The sequence below is a fragment of the Aotus nancymaae genome, unplaced genomic scaffold, assembly GCF_030222135.1.
Source record: "Aotus nancymaae isolate 86718 unplaced genomic scaffold, 86718_ANA_hifiasm-v0.15.2.pri h1tg000040l, whole genome shotgun sequence".
NCBI lineage: Eukaryota > Metazoa > Chordata > Mammalia > Primates > Aotidae > Aotus > Aotus nancymaae.
Window position 1 is genome coordinate 78,966,661 of NW_026988454.1, and position 18,597 is coordinate 78,985,257.

An 18,597-nucleotide genomic window follows, 5' to 3' on the forward strand; every position below is an offset into this window, starting at 1 on the left:
TAAGTGTTTTACAGTCCATTTTTTTATAAGTAGGATAATACTCTAAAATAATGATTAAAAGTATAGTAAATGCATAAATCACTAACATAGTCATTAATAATGAAGCATTATGTACTGTACATAATTGTATTTGCTATACTTTTATATAACTGGCAGTGCAATAAAGTTTGTTTACACCATAATTTTCAGGTCTCAGATGGTAGTCATTTGCATGTTTAATGAATTTTTCAGATCACATCAAGAAAAAAATTCAACTCGTTAGGACCAACAAAGAATTGCTATATCTTTGCTTGAAAAGTAACCATAATAGCATTGCGAAGAACTGTCACTTTGGTACCAAACTTCTACCTGTTAGTAGCTTGCAGTACTTTCAAGAGAAACTATAACTTCAAATAATATTTAATTGTTAAAAGGGAAAAAAGAAAATATATTAACCAAATAGGAAAAATGCAGACAAAACCCTGTTTTCTTAGGGATGCTTCAAAATACACAATGGATAGAATTTTATTTCACACTTTTTAATTTGCCAAATTCAATTTTTTTATTTTTGTGGGATTTTTTTTTTTTTTTTTTTGTGAGGCGGAGTCTCGCTCTGTTGCCTAGCTGGAGTGCAGTGGCACAATCTTAGCTCACTGCAACCTCCACCTCCCAGGTTCAAGCAATTCTCCTGCCTCAGCCTCTTGAGTAGCCAGGATTACAGACGTGCACCACCGTGCTGGCTAATTTTTGTATTTTTAGTAGAGATGGAGTTTCACCATGTTATCCAGGCTGGTCTCGAACTCCTGACCTCATGATCTGCCCGCCTTGGTCTCCCAAAGTGCTGGGATTAAAGGCGTGAGCCACTGTACCTGGCCAACTTTGCATGTTTTACCAAAAGTAAAGGAAAAGATACTCATTTAAATGGCTCCAGTTCCACTCCAGTGGCTACATCTATTACACAAGGAGACTTTTTTCCTATAGGCAGTGGATGCATTCAAGTCACATATAGTTTCCATAAATATGTGGAAGGAATGAATGATTTTAAGCACTTTTCAACTGTTGACCAAAGAATTGACAAGTAGGTTAGTGGTGATAGCTTCCTTAGACATAGGGAAGTGAGTAATAGCTTACTTAGAAGTCTGGATCAGAACCATAAATAAATAACCAACAAAGAGTTAGATAAAATAACAAAAATTTTCCACAGAAAAAGACGATGATAGACAAAGAGAAAGTACCAGTTAATTGGAATATTAATTAATTTGCTAAGCATTCCAAAAAGTGAAACCTTTGAAAGATTTCATTTCTGATTAAAAGCCCTTTATGCACCAGTATTTTACATTACTGAATACAACTTATGTTTAAACCTACATATTGATAAAAAGATGAGCTTCTAGCTTATTTATCTGTTAGAATATCTGGGAACATTAGTAGCTCACTGACATTCTGCAGTTAAAAGCTTTCATTTGATTTAATGAATCTGCTGATTATTTGCCAGAGTCTAAATTACTGAGATCTAAAGATAAAATAGCTTGGATCTCAACCTCAAGGAGCTTGCAATCTAAAAGAAAAGCATAAAAAATAGTGCAGTGTAATGGATATGATAATGTAATGAATGTTATAATGGTGACATATGTAAGATGCAACCTCAATGTAAAGAAGAGTACATATATATGTGTATCTTCAGGAGAGAGGACATAACCTTGAATTGGAATGAAGATGAGAAATATACCTGGGAGATACAAGAGCAGGCATTCCAGGCAGAGGGGATGGCTTGGGACAGAGTACAGATAGTCAGAAACCTGGTATCATCTGGAAGTTAGCAGATCGTTGAGAGTATAGTTGCACATAGATGGCATGGGGGAGGATACGAAATTAGTGTGAAAGGCCTTCTGTTCTTTGCATAAGAGTTTCAGCTTTTTCCTATGAATCATCATTTTCCATGTTATGTGTACCACAGGTAGCACATATGATGATTTTTGGTAGTACACCAGTGAAACTTATTTCATTTTAATATATAGATATTAGCAGAAAAACCTAACACTTTGAACTTGTGATTTTTATGGATATTACAATGTGCCATTCTTTTTTTTTTTTTTTTTTTTTTTTTTTTGAGACAGGGTCTTGCTTTGCTTTGTCACCCAGGGTGGAAGGGAGTAATGTGATCACAGCTTATTACAGTCCCAACCTCCTGGGCTCAAGCAGTCCTCCCGCCTCAGCCTCCAGAACAGCTAGGACTGACAGGCGCAAGCCACCATTCACAAGCAGTTTTTAAAAATTTTTAATAGAGATGGAGTCTTGCTAAGGCTGGTCTTATACTCCTGGCCTCAAGTGATCATCCTGCCTTGGCCTCCCCAAGCACTGGGATTACAGGCATGAGCCACCATGCCCAGCCTATGGTATGCCTTTAAACAAACAAATTTCAAAAAAGTTCAAAAAAAACAAAGGTGATATGCATGTGTCAAGTAAAAGTCAGATTAGAAGTTGGTAAAATATATTTTTAAATTTTTTTTGTTAGAGATGGAGTGTCTGTTACTCAGGTTGGTGTATAGCATCATCGTCATAGCTTACTGCAGGGCTTGAACTGCTGGGCTCAAGTAATCCTCCCACCTCAGCCTCCAAAAGTAACTGGGAATACAGTCACAGGCCACTACACTTAGCTAATATATATATTTTTTAATTTTTAGTGATGGTGTCTTGCTATGTTGTCCAAGTTGATCTTAACTCCTGGTCTCCAGCAGTCCTCCTGTCTCAGCCTCCCAAAGGGCTGGGATTATAGGTGTGAGGCGCTGCACCCAATTGATAAAATCTCCTAAACCACTTGAATGATTGAAGAGTTTGCATAAAACAGACTTGATTAAATGTATATGCTATGTAAAAAGATAGTTAGGTGTTATTGTTTTATTATATAGTCAGGTTTTACTTAACAGTGCAATACATTCATAGAAATGTGTCAATAGGTGATTTTGTTATTATGGGACATGATAAAGTGTACTTACACAAACCTAGATGATATAACCGACTACACAGACCTAGGCTATAAATTTATACATCATGTAAAATACCAAATACTGTATTTGTGCCATTGTGACACAGTGATATTTATATCTTAACATGTCTAAACATAGGAAAGATACAGTAAAAATACAGTATTAAAGAGAAAAGATGCTATACCTGTATAGGGCATTTACCATGAATGGAGCTTGCAGGCCTGGAAGTTGCTCTGAGTGAGTCAGTGACTGAGTGGTAAGTAAATGTGAAGGCCTAGCATATTACTGTACACTGCTGTAGACATTATAAACACTGTATACTAAGGTTACAATGGGTTTATAAAAAATATTTTTCCTTGTATCATAGCTTCAGAATAAAATAATAAAATAAAAATTAAAAATATTTTTCCTGGCTGGACATGGTGGCCCCCACTTGTAATTCCAGCACTTCAAGATGAGGCAGGAAGATCACTTGAGCCCAGGAGTTTAAGGCTGCAGTGAACTAGGATCACACCACTGTACTCCAACCTGGGTGACAGAGCGAGACCCTGCCTCTTTTTTTTTTTTTTTTTGTTTTGAGACAGAGTTTCACTCTTGTTGCCCAGGCTAGAGTGTAATGGTGTGGTCTCGGCTTACTGCAACCTCTACCTCCCAGGTTCAAGCGATTCTCCTACCTCGGCCTTCCAAGTAGCTGGAATTACAGGTGCCCACCACCAAGCCCGGCTAGAGATCCTGTCCCTAAAAAATAGGTATTTTTCTTTCTTCAATAATAAATTAACCTTAGCGAGCTGTAACTTTTTTATTTTATAAACTTTTTCATTTTTTAAACGTTTTTATTTCTCTTTATGTCTCAGCTTAATTTTTTAACTTTTTGACTCATAATAATAGCTTAAAACACATACAACTGTACAAAAATATATCCTTATTCTGTAAGCTTTTCTAATTTTTTAATTTACTTTTTAGACTTTTTTGTTAAAAGCTAAGACACAAACACGTTAGCCTCAGCCTACACAAGGTCAGGATCATCAATATCATTGTCTTCACTGCCACATCTTATCCCGCTGAAAGGAATACAGAAGTAAATTAGTATTTGAAGTCTTAAGAAAGTGGTTTAAGTCACCTAAAAGTGTAAAATAAAAAGCTAGAAGCAAGAATGGAGCACAGAGTACAGAGTCAAGGGCACATGGTGGAAGAAGAGCCTACGAAGGAAATTGAGAAGCAAGTTGAGAGAAAATGGTGTCTTTACAACCAAGGAAGGAGGATAGTTGCAAGAAGGGAGTAGTCACCAGCTAAGATGATGTTTGAAAAGTGGTTACTCCTGAGGAAGGAGGGAAGGAATTAGGATAAGGACAGATGATTGAAAGGAACTTTAGCTTTATCTTAAATGTTCAATTTTTTAAAAAATTATTACAGTTTTTTTCCTTTTTTAAATTATATTTTAAGTTCTGGGGTACATGTGCAGATCATGCAGGTATGTTACATACATATACGCATGCCATCGTGGTTTGCTGCATCCATCCGCCTGTCATCTACATTAGGTATTTCTCCTAATGTTATCCCTCCTCAATCCTCCTACCCCCTGCTATCCCTCCCCTAGTCCCCCATCCTCCAACAGGCCCCAGTATGTGATGTTCCCCTCTCTGTGTCCGTGTTTTCTCATTGTTCAACACCCACTTAGGAGTGAGAACGTGTGGTGTTTGGTTTTCTGTTCTTGTGTCAGTTTGCTGAGAATGATGGTTTCCAGCTTCATCCATGTCCCTGCAAAGGACAGGAAGTCATCCTTTTTTATGGCTGCATAATATTCCATGGTGTATATGTGCCACATTTTCTTTATCCAGTCTATCACTGGTGGGCATTTGGGTTGGTTCCAAGTCTTTGCTATAGTAAGCAGTGCCATAGGGAACATACATGTGCATGTGTCTTTATAGTAGAACGATTTATAATCCTTTGGGTATATACTCAATAATGGGATTGCTGGGTCAAATGGTATTTCTATTTCTAGATCCTTGAGGAATCGCCACACTGTCTTCCACAACGGTTGAACTAATTTACACTCCCACCAACAGTGTAAAAGTGTTCCTATTTCTCCACATACTCTCCAGCATCTATTGTCTCCTGATTTTTTAATGATCACCACTCTAACTGGGCGTAAGATGGTATCTTTTTTGATGTGGTTGTTTTTTTCTTGTAAATTTAAGTTCTTTGTAGATTCTGGACATTAGCCCTTTGTCAGATGGGTAGGTAGCAAAAATTTTTTCCTATTCTGTTGGTTCTCGGTTCACTCTAATGATTGTTTCTTTTGCTGTGCAGAAGCTCTTAAGTTTAATTAGGTCCCATTTGTCTATTTTGGCTTTGTTGCCATTGCTTTTGGTGTTTTAGTTATGAAGTCCTTGCTTATGCTTATGTCCTGAAAGATATTGCCTAGGTTTTCTTCTAGGGCTTTTAGAGTGTTAGGTCTTACGTTTAAATCTTTAATCCATCTGGAGTTAATTTTTGTATAATGTGTAAGGAAGGGGTCCAGTTTCAGCTTTCTGCATATGGCTAGCCAGTTTTCCCAACACCATTTATTGAATAGGGAATCCTTTCCCATTGCTTGTTTTTGTCAGATTTCTCAAAATCAGATGGTTGTAATGTGTGGCGTTACTTCCAAGGCCTCTGTTCTGTTCCATTGGTCTATATCTCTGTTTTGGTACCAGTACCATTGCTATTTTGGTTACTGTAGCCTTGTAGTATAGTTTGAAGTCAGGTAGCTTGATGCCTCCAGCTTTTTTTTTTTTTTTTTTTTTCTTAGGATTATCTTGGCTATGCGGGCTCTTTTTTGGTTCCATATGAAGTTTAAGGTGTTTTTTTCCAGTTCTGTGAAGAAGGTCAGTGGTTGATTGATGGGGATAGCATTCAATCTATAAATTACTTTGGGCAGTATGGCCATTTTCACAATATTGATTCTTCCTAACCAAGAGCATGGAATGTTTTTCCATCTGTTTGTGTCCTCTTTTATTTCCTTGAGCGGTGGTTTGTAGTTCTCCTTGAAGAGGTCCTTCATATCCCTTTTTAGTTGGCACAAGACAAGAATGCCCTCTCTCACCATTTCTATTCAGCATTGTATTGGAAGTTCTGGCCAGAAATAATTACCATTGCCTTTTTGTTGTTTGTGCCAGAGAAATCAGTTTAGAGAGAGTTATTTTTACAGAAAGTTCTAACTTACTGCTATTAACTATTGTGGAGTCTACCATTCATTATATAAAAAGGATAAGAAGTGAAAGATTTGTAGACTTTCAACTTAGAATAATCTGAATGTGGATTTCTTCTTACTGATGTTTACTTCTCCACTTGCAGTGTTCTTTTCATACATATTCTTGGACTAATAATATTTATTGGGTCCCTAGTTTATGACAGACACTATTCTGTATACTGTCTATATATTGTGTTAATCCTTTATCTGTTTCTTACTATATAATGTGAGTCAAGAGAATATTATTTTCTCTATGTCCTTATGCACATACATACTAGTTCTGAACTTTAGTTTTTGCATCCATTAAATGGGAAATGCTGCCCATCTTTAAGATTATGAGGCTTAAAGACAACATACAGTGTAGAAGCAGCCGGTCTTGGACCTAGCACTCTATAAATGCTTCTTAAATGTCAATTGTTATGTACTGTTTTACTGCTTGCTGCTCTGGTCTCTACTTGTCCAATTTGGAGACCACTTTACCAACTCTTTGATAATAAAGTTTTTCACAGCATCAACCACATTTTTAGGACTCAAGATGCATTTTGAGGCCAGGCATGGTGGCTCACACCTGTAATCCCAGCACTTTGGGAGGCTAAGGCGGGAGGATCAGTTGAGCCCAGGAGTTCAAGACCAGCCTGGGCAACATAGTGGGACCCTGTCTATATAAAAAAAAAAAAATTTTAATTAGCTGGGTGTGGTGGCTTGTCCTGTAGTCCCAGCTTACTCTGGAAACTGAGGTTGTAGAATCGCATAGGTAGGAGGATCTCTTGAGTCTGAGAGGTTGAGGCTGCAATGAGCTGTGACTGTGCCACTGCACTCCAGCCCCCTGGGAAACAGAGTAAGGCCCCATCTCAAAAATATAAAAATAAAAGTAAAATATAGATGCAGTTGGGGAAACAAAACCAACTGACATGAGTAAACAAAAGTTTATTACTATTAATAAAAAATAAAATATGAATTTTGTGAACTATACAATAGTTCTGTTAATAACTAAAAACTAACCTGGAACATGTTTTGGAAGTTTCTGTGGGGTTTCCTTTTTTCTCACTTGTGTAGCCAATAGACATTTAATTATACATTTTTATCTTTTTCCTACCATTACTTGTGGTCTTTAATATCACAAAAGCTGCAGCAGCAGCATACAGCAGTTAACAGGTTAATTGTGAAGTGAAAAGTTCTTTTCTGCAGGATTTAACATTTTCTTTCTTTCTTTATTAAAATAATTCTTATCTCTAAGGCTGTCGTGAGAAGTAAGTTAATGTATATAAAATGCTTGCGACAGTGGCCGGGACATAATATGAACTCAATATTAGATGCTCCTTCTGGTTTTGTTGTTAATATTTACTGTGGGACTTTTGGCAGTTACTTAACCTCATCAAGCTTCAGTTTCCTTCTCTGTAAAATACCTACATAACTGGTTACTGTAAGGATGAATAGGCATGGAGTACTAAAGGGCACAGAGCCCTTGTAAATGTTAGCTCATGTTACTACTATGACTAGCATTAGCAACTAGAAAAATGGTGCTGGAGGTAGTGCTGCTGAGGATGTTATGAAATTCTCAGTTCCATAAATTAGAATGAAAAATTAGCAACATTTAATTCTCAGTAAGAGTAATTAAAAGCATTAGAATTTTTGTTCATTAAATTATACTCCTTTAATTTTCAGACGGTATTACAACAAGTCATTGAAGAGGGCTCGAAATATGGATTAAAAAGTGAACTTTTCTCTGATCTTCCCCAGAAGAAGATTGTGGTTGAATTCAGGTGAGGGTGTACCCCCTTTATGTGTTGCTTAATCAAGCTAACTGGGCAGAGGAGTGTTTTGGGGTCTTAATAAATAGCATATAGAAATCTTGAAAACCAGTGCAATTATATTATTTCTTGAAATCACAGTGAATTGATTGTTAAACTATGAATAAAAATGTATGTTTTTGGGGCCGAGTACGGTGGCTCACGCCTATAATCCCAGCACTTTGGGAGGCTGAGGTGGGTGGATCATGAGGTCAAGAGATCGAGACCATCCTGGTCAACATGGCGAAACCCCATCTCTACTAAAAATACAAAAAATTAGCTGGGCATGGTGGCGCGCGCCTGTAGTCCCAGCTACTCTGGAGGCTGAGGCAGGAGAATTGCTTGAACCCAAGAGGCGGAGGTTGCAGTGAGCTGAGATCGCACCATTGCACTCCAGCCTGGCTAACGAGTGAAACTCTGTCTCAAATATATATATATATATTTTTTTTTTTTGGACCTCCAAAAAAATTAATATTTTGGTTTTTTCTTTCAAGTATTAACAAATTACATTTTTGGAAGAACTAGTTATTCACTTTAATAGACTCCTAAGACTGAGGTAACAGTTACTACCATATTAGGAATTTTAAAGTGGCAGGACATGGTGGCTCAGAATGTAATCCCAGCACTTTGGAAGGCAAGCAGGAGGATCAGTTGAGATCAGTTCAAGACCAGCCTGGGCAACATAGTGAGACCCTACCTCTTAAAAAAGTAGAAAAATTAGTGGTGCATGGTGGCACACTCCTGTAGTCACAGCTACTTGGGAGGCTCAAGAGGAAAAATGGCTTGAGCCTAGGAATTCAAGGTTACAGTGAGCTGTGATCATCACTGCACTCTAGCTAAGGTGAGACACACCAAGACCTTGTGTCAAAAATAATTTTTTTAAGTAATTTGATTACCAGAGAAACAAAGACTTAATAGTATTTGTAATAAATACATATTTTTTAATTACCAGAAAAATAGCTTGAAGTTTCAATGTGCCTCTAGTCTTCATAGAACTTTCTAACATGCTGTCAGTATAACTGTCTGGTATTTGGACTGTTTGAGGTAACCAGGAAAGAAAAGGGAACACTAAGAACTAATACTTTTTTTTGTACAGCTGACAGACTGAGAACCCTAGGAAATTATCAGAGATGTTGCATTTGTCTTCCTAACGCTGAAGAACAGTCTTGATGAACTGTTTTCTGCTTAGAAAGATAGAACTTGCTAAGACCCTTTTGTCTTAAGTATTTATTTCTGTGGAAGATTTTTTTTTTTTTTTTTTTTTTTTTTGAGACGGAGTTTCGCTTGTTGCCCAGGCTGGAGTGCAATGGCGCGATTTCGGCTCACCGCAACCTCCGCCTCCTGGGTTCAGGCAATTCTCCTGCCTCAGCCTCCTGAGTAGCTGGGATTATAGGCACGCGCCACCATGCCCAGCTTATTTTTTATTTTTTGTGTTAGTAGAGACGGGATTTCACCATGTTGACCAGGATGGTCTCGATCTCTTGACCTCGTGATCCACCCGCCTCGGCCTCCCAAAGTGCTGGGATTACATGTGGAAGATTTTTAAAAATTGATATGGGAAATAGTGTCGCATGTTTACTAACTCATTATTGCAATTTATGATAATAGCTTTTAAACTTAATTATGATTAGCTCCTGAACAGTCAGAGAAAGAGCGGGTTTTATGCATGTGTACTGTCTCTGCCACTCACTTGTCTTTGTCTTCTTAAAGAAGGCAGACCCTCTAAGACCAAACTCATGAGTTTATGATAACCAATTACTGAGTAAGCTTCTGCTCCTATGGAGTAGACACATATTATGAATGACTTTTATACTGCGAACACACCACAATTATGATTTTTAAAGTTGAGTTTAAATATTTCTTGCATCACAAAGAGTAGAGGGACTTCATACAGTCATCCTCACACTAGAAAGGAACTACTAAGGCTATCTCCTAAGGAAAATTGTCTGTTCTATTTATCTCTTGAGTAAGAAACCACTGCAAACCTTAATGTAGGGATTGTTAAACTTCAGCACATAGGCAACATCCAGTTTGCCACCTGTTTTTGCAAATAAAGTTTTGTTGGAACATAGCCGTGCACATTTGTTTACATCATCTGCATTGGCTACTTTCCTATTGCAGTGGCAGTTGAACAGAGTAGAGCTGAGTAGAATAGTTGCGACATAGATCAGATGGCCCAAAAGCCTATTAAAACATTTACTATCTGGCTCTTTAAGAAAAAAATTTGCCAGCTTCTGATTAGGATCTTAAAACAACAATCATTTTGATACTCCTGACACCATGGATTAGGAAATGGGAGGGAGGAGTGTTTCAGGCCAGTGGTTCTTCTACTTGCCTGAAGTCACTTATGTAACTGTGGTCATCTGGAGACTTTACTGGGGCTAGAAATCAAAAGTGGCTCATTCACTTCTCTGGCCAGGCATCTGTCTCTTCCACCACATTGTCTTTCCAGCAGGGTAGCAAGACCTCTTTAGGAAGGTACTCGGGGCTCTAAGATAGTGAAAACATCTAGTCTTGGAACAAGGACAGCATCATTTCTGTCACTTTCTGCTGATGAAAGCAAGTCACAGGATCACCCCAGATTCAAGGAAAGAAAAATAGAGTAGATCTCTTAATGGTGAGAGAAGCAAAGAATTTGTGATCATCATTGATTATTTCATTTTCATTAATGTCTTTAAATTAATGGACATACTGCTTTCTTCTCTGGGGAGGCACTTCATTACCATATTACTCTTAAACCCTTTTCAATTACCTAACAGGCAGGTAAAGGAAAATCAGTAGGGAGGCAATATATTACCAGTTATCATACATTCATCCTTGAAATAATGCCATTATAAGTTTCCTAAGATTTGAAAACTTGCCCCCAGTACTTACCTTCTTTTGCATTTTTTTTTTTCACCTTCCCTATCCTTTTACTCCAACTAAGCTCTAGAAATACTGTGACTTCAGTCTTTCTTACTCATTGATGCTCTGGCTTTTCTCTTAAGTTTTGGTTTCCCATATACTGCTTCTTTTTGTTTATACTTATAAGAAATATCTTAAAATAACATGTTCTATATGAGGTGTATTCTGTGGGCTTTTTGTATGGCAGTTAATTTGCTTATAGATTTGCTCCTCTTAGCTTTTTTCTAAAGCAGTTAAAGAAGGCTGGTATTTAAATGAGTGTCTCAGTGCTGGTGAAGGCAGAGCCTGTCTATCTCTTAGCAGCCATTTTTGCTCTCCGACAGTTTACATGTGGCATTGTTGTGAGACCATTGCTTCTCTCTCCCTTAGAAGTTTTCCAGATACTGCAGTTCTTGCTGTTGTGATTCCAAAGTGGAGACAAAATAGGTGGGGACAGGATTAAAATAGATAGAAAACATTGTTCTTGGACTTCTTCTGAAAATGAGAGTTGGGAGAAGAGAATTTTTAAAATATATAGTATCGTGAACAGACCAAGCAACATTCCCCAGAAAACAAGAGATATGATCACTGTGCTCAAGAAACTTTCTCCCTTTGAGTTGATGATGATAATAGTAGATTAAGTAACTTGCCCAGGTTCACAGAGCTAACTCTGATTCTGAAACCTATACTTAACTTTTACTCCCCTACGCCCGCAGTACATAGTGTAGGTTGTCATATATTTTCTCTGATTGAGGAGCAGTGTGATAAAGCACAGGATAAATGGCTGTCCATCACAGATACGGACTCACCCTGGTAGATGGTATAAGACTTGAAGCTAACTATTATTTCCTCTCTCCTCTCTCTGCAGTCAGTCTTTCCTATTTGGTACAGATCAGCTCTGTAAGATCATGGTAAACAGTGGTAGCCTCTCCTTTTCTTTTTTCAGCATGATTTTCCCCAGCCCCTGCTGATCCTAAGTGTAAGACACTCTTCTTGTAAAACAGATTGGAGACCTCTGCCTAGTAAAATGAGAATTTTGGATGTCAGGGTAGCAGTTCTGAGTGTTAGTAACTGGTTCCATGATCTTAGATGAAACAGTTTATTTCTCTAGCCTCTTATCTGGAAAATAAGAGTTATCTTTTTTTTTGAGACGGATTATCACTCTCTTGCCCATGCTGGAGTGCAGTAGCATGATCTCACCTCACTACAACCTCCACCTCCCGAGTTCAAGTGATTCTCCTGCCTCAGCCTCCCGAGTAGAGTAGCTGGAACTATAGGCGCACCCCACCACGACCAGCTAATTTTGTATTTTTATTAGAGACTGGGTTTCAACATGTTGGCCAGGCTGGTCTCAAACTTTTGACCTCAAGTGATCCTCCTACCTCAGCCTTCAAAGTGCTGGGATTACAGGCATGAGCCACCATGCCTGGCCACGAATAATGTTATCTGACTCTTTTTACAAAATTAAGGAAATTACATAAAATAATTTAACAAAAGTCCCAGTAAAATGCCCAAATTATCATTGATAGTAGCTATTTCAGTTGCCAAAAGAATTGAATTTATATTTTCCATTTCATTGTATTCCCTTCTCATTAGAAATATGGTGTCAGAAAGAGGCAAATTGTTGATTTCAAGGGCCATTTTGTCAAAACTTGAAGACCTAAATAGATTTAGTTTTTCTACTACCAGAGGGAAAATGTGAAGCTCTGCGAAAGTTTTTTTTTTCTTAACATACATTATAAATACCTAGTTTTGTTTTGTTTTGTTTTTAATTCAGAGATTACAAAGAAATATTTAATGAAAAGGAAAGCACTTCCCTATCTCAGTTTCCTCTGTGGGTCTCTATTAATACCAATATCAGTGGCTTATTCACCCTCCTAGAGATGCTCTATGCATTTGTAAACAGACTATACACATTTTACATTGTTTTTACTCCTTGCTTTTTTTTTCCTTCTAAATAATATATTTTATGTTCCTTTAATATGGATGCATCCAGGCCTGGCTTATTATTTTTATTGTTCCATTATATTCTGTTTTTTTTTTTTCCTTAGCTTTATTGAGGGATAATTATATACAATATAGTTCACCATATTTAAACATAATTTGATGAGCTTTGGCAGAGGTATGCAAGTTGTATAACTACCTCCACAATTATGACACAGAGCTGTTTTTCTGGCGTTTTTTATTTCTCTTGATTTTTTTTTTTTTTTTTTGCTTTACTTTTATATTATTTTATTCTGCTTGCTTTGGATTTAGTTTGCTCCACTTTTTCTAGTTTCTTAAAGGAGAAGCTCAGATTGATTCAAAACCTTTTTTCTAATATAAACATTTCATGTTGTAGATTTTTCTGCTTTAGCTACATCCAACAAATTTACTAGTAAAGCAACAATGTGTTGCAGCACTCGGGCTCCCCTTGTTTGCTCTTACTCTCAGACTTCACAGTCCTTCACTGCCTATTGTCCAGTTTCATAAAACCAGTGTTTCATCTATTCTTCTGGTTTTCTGATTATTTAAAAGTGGAAGAGTAAATCTAATCATCTTTTGTCTGGAAATGGAAGATTTTTTTTAAGCTTTTAGAAGGACATTTTCTTTCTAAACTGATTAAATACCTGTGTAGTTTCATAATTCATAATTGTGCACACATATCCATAGGATCACATTTTTAAATCATAGTACTCTTAAGGGCATATAACAAGCTATGTTCAAGTTAATTTATGATTTTTTTTAAATGTTGAAAAACTTAGGAAGTTTTCAAACATGCACAAGACAGGGAACAGTGTAATTAACCCCCATATATTCATTACTCATATTCAAGAGTCATCAAGATATTGCCACATTTGCTTCATCATCTCTCTTCATTGTCCCATTGTAAAATAAAAAGAGTACCTTACCTCACAGCACTTAGGAGTATTAAATGAATTAATGCACATAAAGTGTGTGAAGCTGTGCCTGTCAGGTAGCGAGTGCTCTAGAAGCATTTGCTGTGTTAAATGACTGATTTCAACGTCTTGAACACACACAGGAATGAAAAATGTATTGATTGAGAATTTGGAGTGGTGAATCACATTCTGATTGTTCTGGGAGCTTTAAGGCATAAATATTTTTATATATTCTTTTTTTTCATTATTTTTTATTTTTACAGGCAGTCTCACTCTGTCGCCCAGGCTGAAGTGCAGTCATCATCACTATAACTTTGAACTTCTGGGCCCAAGCTACCCTTCTGCTTCAGCCTTCTGAGTAGCTAGTACTACAAGCATGTACCACTACACCCAACTAATTTTTTGTGGGTTTTTTTTAGTTGTTTTTCTGAGATTGAGTTTCACTCTTGTCACCCAGTGCAATGGCGCAATCGGCTCATTGCAACCTCTGCCTCCCAGGTTCAAGCCATTCTCCCACCTCAGCCTCCCAAATAGCTGGGATTACAGGTATGCACCACCATGCCCAGCTAATTTTTTGTATTTTTAGTAGAGTCGGGGTTTCACCATGTTGGCCAGGATCATCTAGAACTCCTGGCCTCAAGTGATCCATCTGCCTTAGCCTCCCAAAGTGCTGGGATTACAGGCATGAGCCACCACGCCCAACCACCTGACTAATTTTTTTAAAAATTTTTGTAGAGACGGTATTTTGATATGTTGCCCAGGCTAGTCTCAAGCAGTCTTCCCACCTCAGCTTCCCAAAGTGCTGAGATTTCAGGCGTAAGTCATTGTACTGGGGGTATTTTTACATGTTAAAATTGTGATTTCTGATACAGTAAATAGTAGCAGATATTACCCATATAAGAAATATTTCTTTGGGGTCCTCAGTGATTTTTAAGAGGATAAAGGGTTTGCACTAAACTTAATTCCCAGTAATCTGTGTTGGTTTGTCAATCCTTAAATGTATGCCACTTACATGAATGCTATTACTTCAGGAGTCACAGGTTCAATTTCACTAAGATAATGTCAAAATTTTGAGTTCTAATTTATCTTTGCTCTAAATTTTTAATTTTTAAATTATCTTTACCCTAAATTTTTAATTTTTACCTTATCTTTGCTCTAAATTACCAAAGGCCATACCTCCCCAGTTTTGTCAAAGTATGGAGGCATGACCTAGTTGATTCTTAGAAGTCTTAATTCTTAGAATAGAGAAATAACTTGTGCCATTTTTTTTTTTTTGGCAGTTCACCTAATGTTGCCAAAAAATTTCATGTTGGACATTTGCGTTCTACGATCATAGGTAAGTGTTTAGTTTCACAGAAGGTCCTAAACGTGGCTTTAAGGAAGTATTTGATAGTTCAGTTTAATGGTTTAATGCTTAAATAACAAAAGTACAAAAAACAAAGTTTAAATTTATATGAGCCTTATGCTAATTAAATATTACATGAAATGGGCAAAATTGGTTAATAACAATGGAAACATGAAATTCATTTCAAAACCGAAAGATTCACTGAGAAACTGATTTTAACTTCTATTTATGTTATGATTTTAACTTTCTAAAAATAAGTATAAATATGGAGAAGGCCTGAAAGATGCAAAAGTAAAAATAGTTATGTGGGATGTGTAACCCTTCAAATTCTTTTATGTTTTTTTTTTTGTTGCCCAAGCTGGAGTGCAGTGGTGCAATCTCTGCTCACTGCAACCTCTGCTTCCTGGTTTCAAAGATTCTCCTGCCTCAGCCTCCGGAGTAGCTGGGATTACAGGCGTGAGTCACCACACCTGGCTAATTTTTGTATTTTTAAGTAGAGACAGGGTTTTACCATGTTGGCCAGGCTGGTCTTGAACTCCTGACCTCAAGTGATCTACCCACCTCTGCCTCCCAAAGTACTGGGATTACAGGCATGAGACACCTCGCACGACCTATTCATATATTTTGTTTATATAAAATTACATTAACAATTTTTGTCAAAATTACAAAACACAAATAATTTTTGTTAAAAAATTCACCTAAGACATGTGAGCACTTAATAGAATGTTCAAGACTGGAAATTAAAACAAGACTATTTTTGGCTGGGCGCAGTGGCTCACACCTGTAATCCCAGCACTTTGGGAGGCCAAAGCAGGCAGATCATTTTAGGTCAGGAGTTCGAGACCAGCCTGGCCAACATGGTGAAACCCTGTCTTTACTAAAAATACAAAAAATCAGCTGGTATGGTGGCTCGCACCTGTAGTCCCAGCTACTCCAGAGGTTGAGGCTGGAGAATCGCTTGAACCTGGGAGGCGGAGGTTGCAGTGAGCTGAGATTGCACCACTGCACTCCAGCCTAGGTGACAGAGCTAGATTTCATCTCAGAAAATAAATAAATAAATAAAAGATAATTTCAATAAAGAGTGATTACTACATATTACTTCATTGTTGTAATGCTCCAATGTGTAATATACTTATGGTTTTTATTTATTTAACAGATGACATGCAACAGGTCAATTTAAAAACTGAAATTAAAAATATATCATATTAGAATTGGAAGGGAATTTGGAGTTTATCTCAATCTAATTTCACTTCCAATGTAGAAATCTGACTATTGCATGCTTAAGAGAAAGTCATTTAACCTGTATTTCAATGCTTTTCAGAAATGGAGAAATTAGTACTTGTGGCATAGACTGTTGTGGGGTCAGCTCTCATTGTTCTTGAGCAGCATTTTAAGAGAAGAAATTACTTTATGAAAAAGTATAAGAAATATACAATATAAAAAAAGCTATGTGAGTAAGTCAAAAGTATAGGAGTGAGTAAATAATGGGTAGCATATAATAAAGTTGTTTTCTAAGTTGAGGGAAATATTTGGACTAGTTAGACATAATATTTGAGAAGTTACCATGCTGTGCCTTCATGTATTACATCATTCAATTTTATAACAGCCGAGTTTGGTAAATGCTGTTAACTCTGGTTTACGGATGAAGAAATTCAGATACCAAAAGTAACTTTCCCAAGATCCCAAAGTATTGTAGCCAGGATTTGAAATTAGGCAGTCTAATTCCCGAAGTCTAGGTTCAGACATTTAATTGGATTTGTGAGATAGCAAGGGGCTAAGAAAAAAATAGGATTATGCCATCTGTGTACCAGCTGGAAAAACTGGGTTTCTAGTTGCTGGGACTTTATAGATTGGGAAAGTCTAGAAGTAGGGAAGCTGGAAAAGAAGATAGCTGCAGTAGTTTAAGTCAGGTATGGGTATTGATGAGAGTTTATTTGCAAAAAACTAAATCCATTCTTAGGAAAGGCAGGAGGGGATTTATTATAGGATATTGAATGGTTTACAAAGTTGTTGGGAGGGCTGCAAAAGCTTTGGATTAAGCTGACATAAATAACTCCCAAAACTGCACCATAGAACTGTGTCATCAAGGGAGTTCCTGCCTCTTCTGTAATCACTTCCACTGCTCTAGAACCATGCTGCCACTGCCACGGTTAAGAAACTGCCACTACTCCTACCATACCGTCTAGAATCCTTTAGGCATAAGAGGCAGACCCGTATGCTTTCAATTTCTTTGGAAGTCATCGTAGAATACTAGGACCTCTGTTCATGGTGCCACAAAAAAAACAAAGCCTCCACAACTGTGCTTGCCATAAAAAAGAAGTAGCTCCCCTTCCAAATCTTACACAGACTGTATCTGATTGCCCAAACCTAGACGACTTCTGAAACTCTAACCACAAGAGACTCTGGGAGCTGTACTTTTTAGGTTTAGCCTTGGCAGTAGATGAGGGCACACAAGAAGGAAAGCGGAATCGATGTTTAGTGTGAAACCAGCATCAGCAGTATGGGAAAGTGAAGGCCTTAGATTCACTTGCTGTTAGGGAGCAGGCATGCAGAGGATAGATATTAGTGATTAAAAGGAGATAGAATGAACTATTTAGAAAACAAGGAAAATACAACAGTGAGGCTTCAGTTCTTAGGGCACAGACAAATTATATATTTCATGTTAATTACTGGGATTTTGTTGTTGTTGTTGTTGTTGAAATGGAGTATTGCTCGTCACCCAGGCTGGAGTGCAGTAACGAGATCTCGGCTCACTGCAACCTCTGCCTCCTGGCTTCAAGCACTTCTGCCTCAGCCTCCTGAGTAGCTGGGGTTACAGGTGCCTGACACCACATATGGGTAACTTTTGTATTTTTAGTAGAGACCAGGGTTTCACCACGTTGCCCTCAGGTCATCTGCCTGCCTCGGCCTCCCAAAGTACTGGGATTACAGATGTGAGCCGCCACTGCCAGCCAATTTTTTTTTTCTGTCCTTGGAATTGACTAGAATAGCAGTTACTCTAACATGTGTCTTCAACTGCTATTAATAACATTAATGAAAGTCCTTTTACTGTGAAAATTGTGAGATTCTTTGGAATAACTGTTCTACAAGTAATTTCTTACTCCCTTTCCATAACATATATGAAAACACAATGATGAATGTTTTAGTAAAAATCATTGAGTTCGTAAATTTTCTGAAAAGAATTTTCTACGTATGCTTTGATAATAGAGAAGTACATGGTTCTTATGTCAAAAATGGATAACAAGAATGAGAAACTGTATATTTTATTGATTACTAGGAAATTTTATAGCAAATCTCAAAGAAGCTTTAGGACATCAAGTAATAAGAATAAATTACCTTGGTGATTGGGGCATGCAGTTTGGTAAGTACCCTTGAGATTTTATTTTTCATTTCATTGTAAAATTTAATTTTAAAAACTTTTATCTTCTGTACAGAATATAGGCAGAAGCCCATTGGATAAAGTAGTAAGTCCTACCTTTTTTTTTTTTCTAATGGCTCTTTT

General features: G+C 37.2%; 1 protein-coding gene across 1 annotated transcript in view; it reads left to right on the top strand.

The window, feature by feature from the left end:
• Positions 1-18,597, top strand: part of RARS2 (arginyl-tRNA synthetase 2, mitochondrial) — an 85,841-nt gene that overhangs the window by 28,792 nt on the left and 38,452 nt on the right. Inside the window, exons 5-7 of the mRNA XM_012444217.3 lie at positions 7,864-7,961; positions 15,031-15,086; positions 18,373-18,456. Coding sequence (XP_012299640.2) covers positions 7,864-7,961; positions 15,031-15,086; positions 18,373-18,456 — 238 coding nt within the window. The remainder of the gene's footprint in view (positions 1-7,863; positions 7,962-15,030; positions 15,087-18,372; positions 18,457-18,597) is intronic.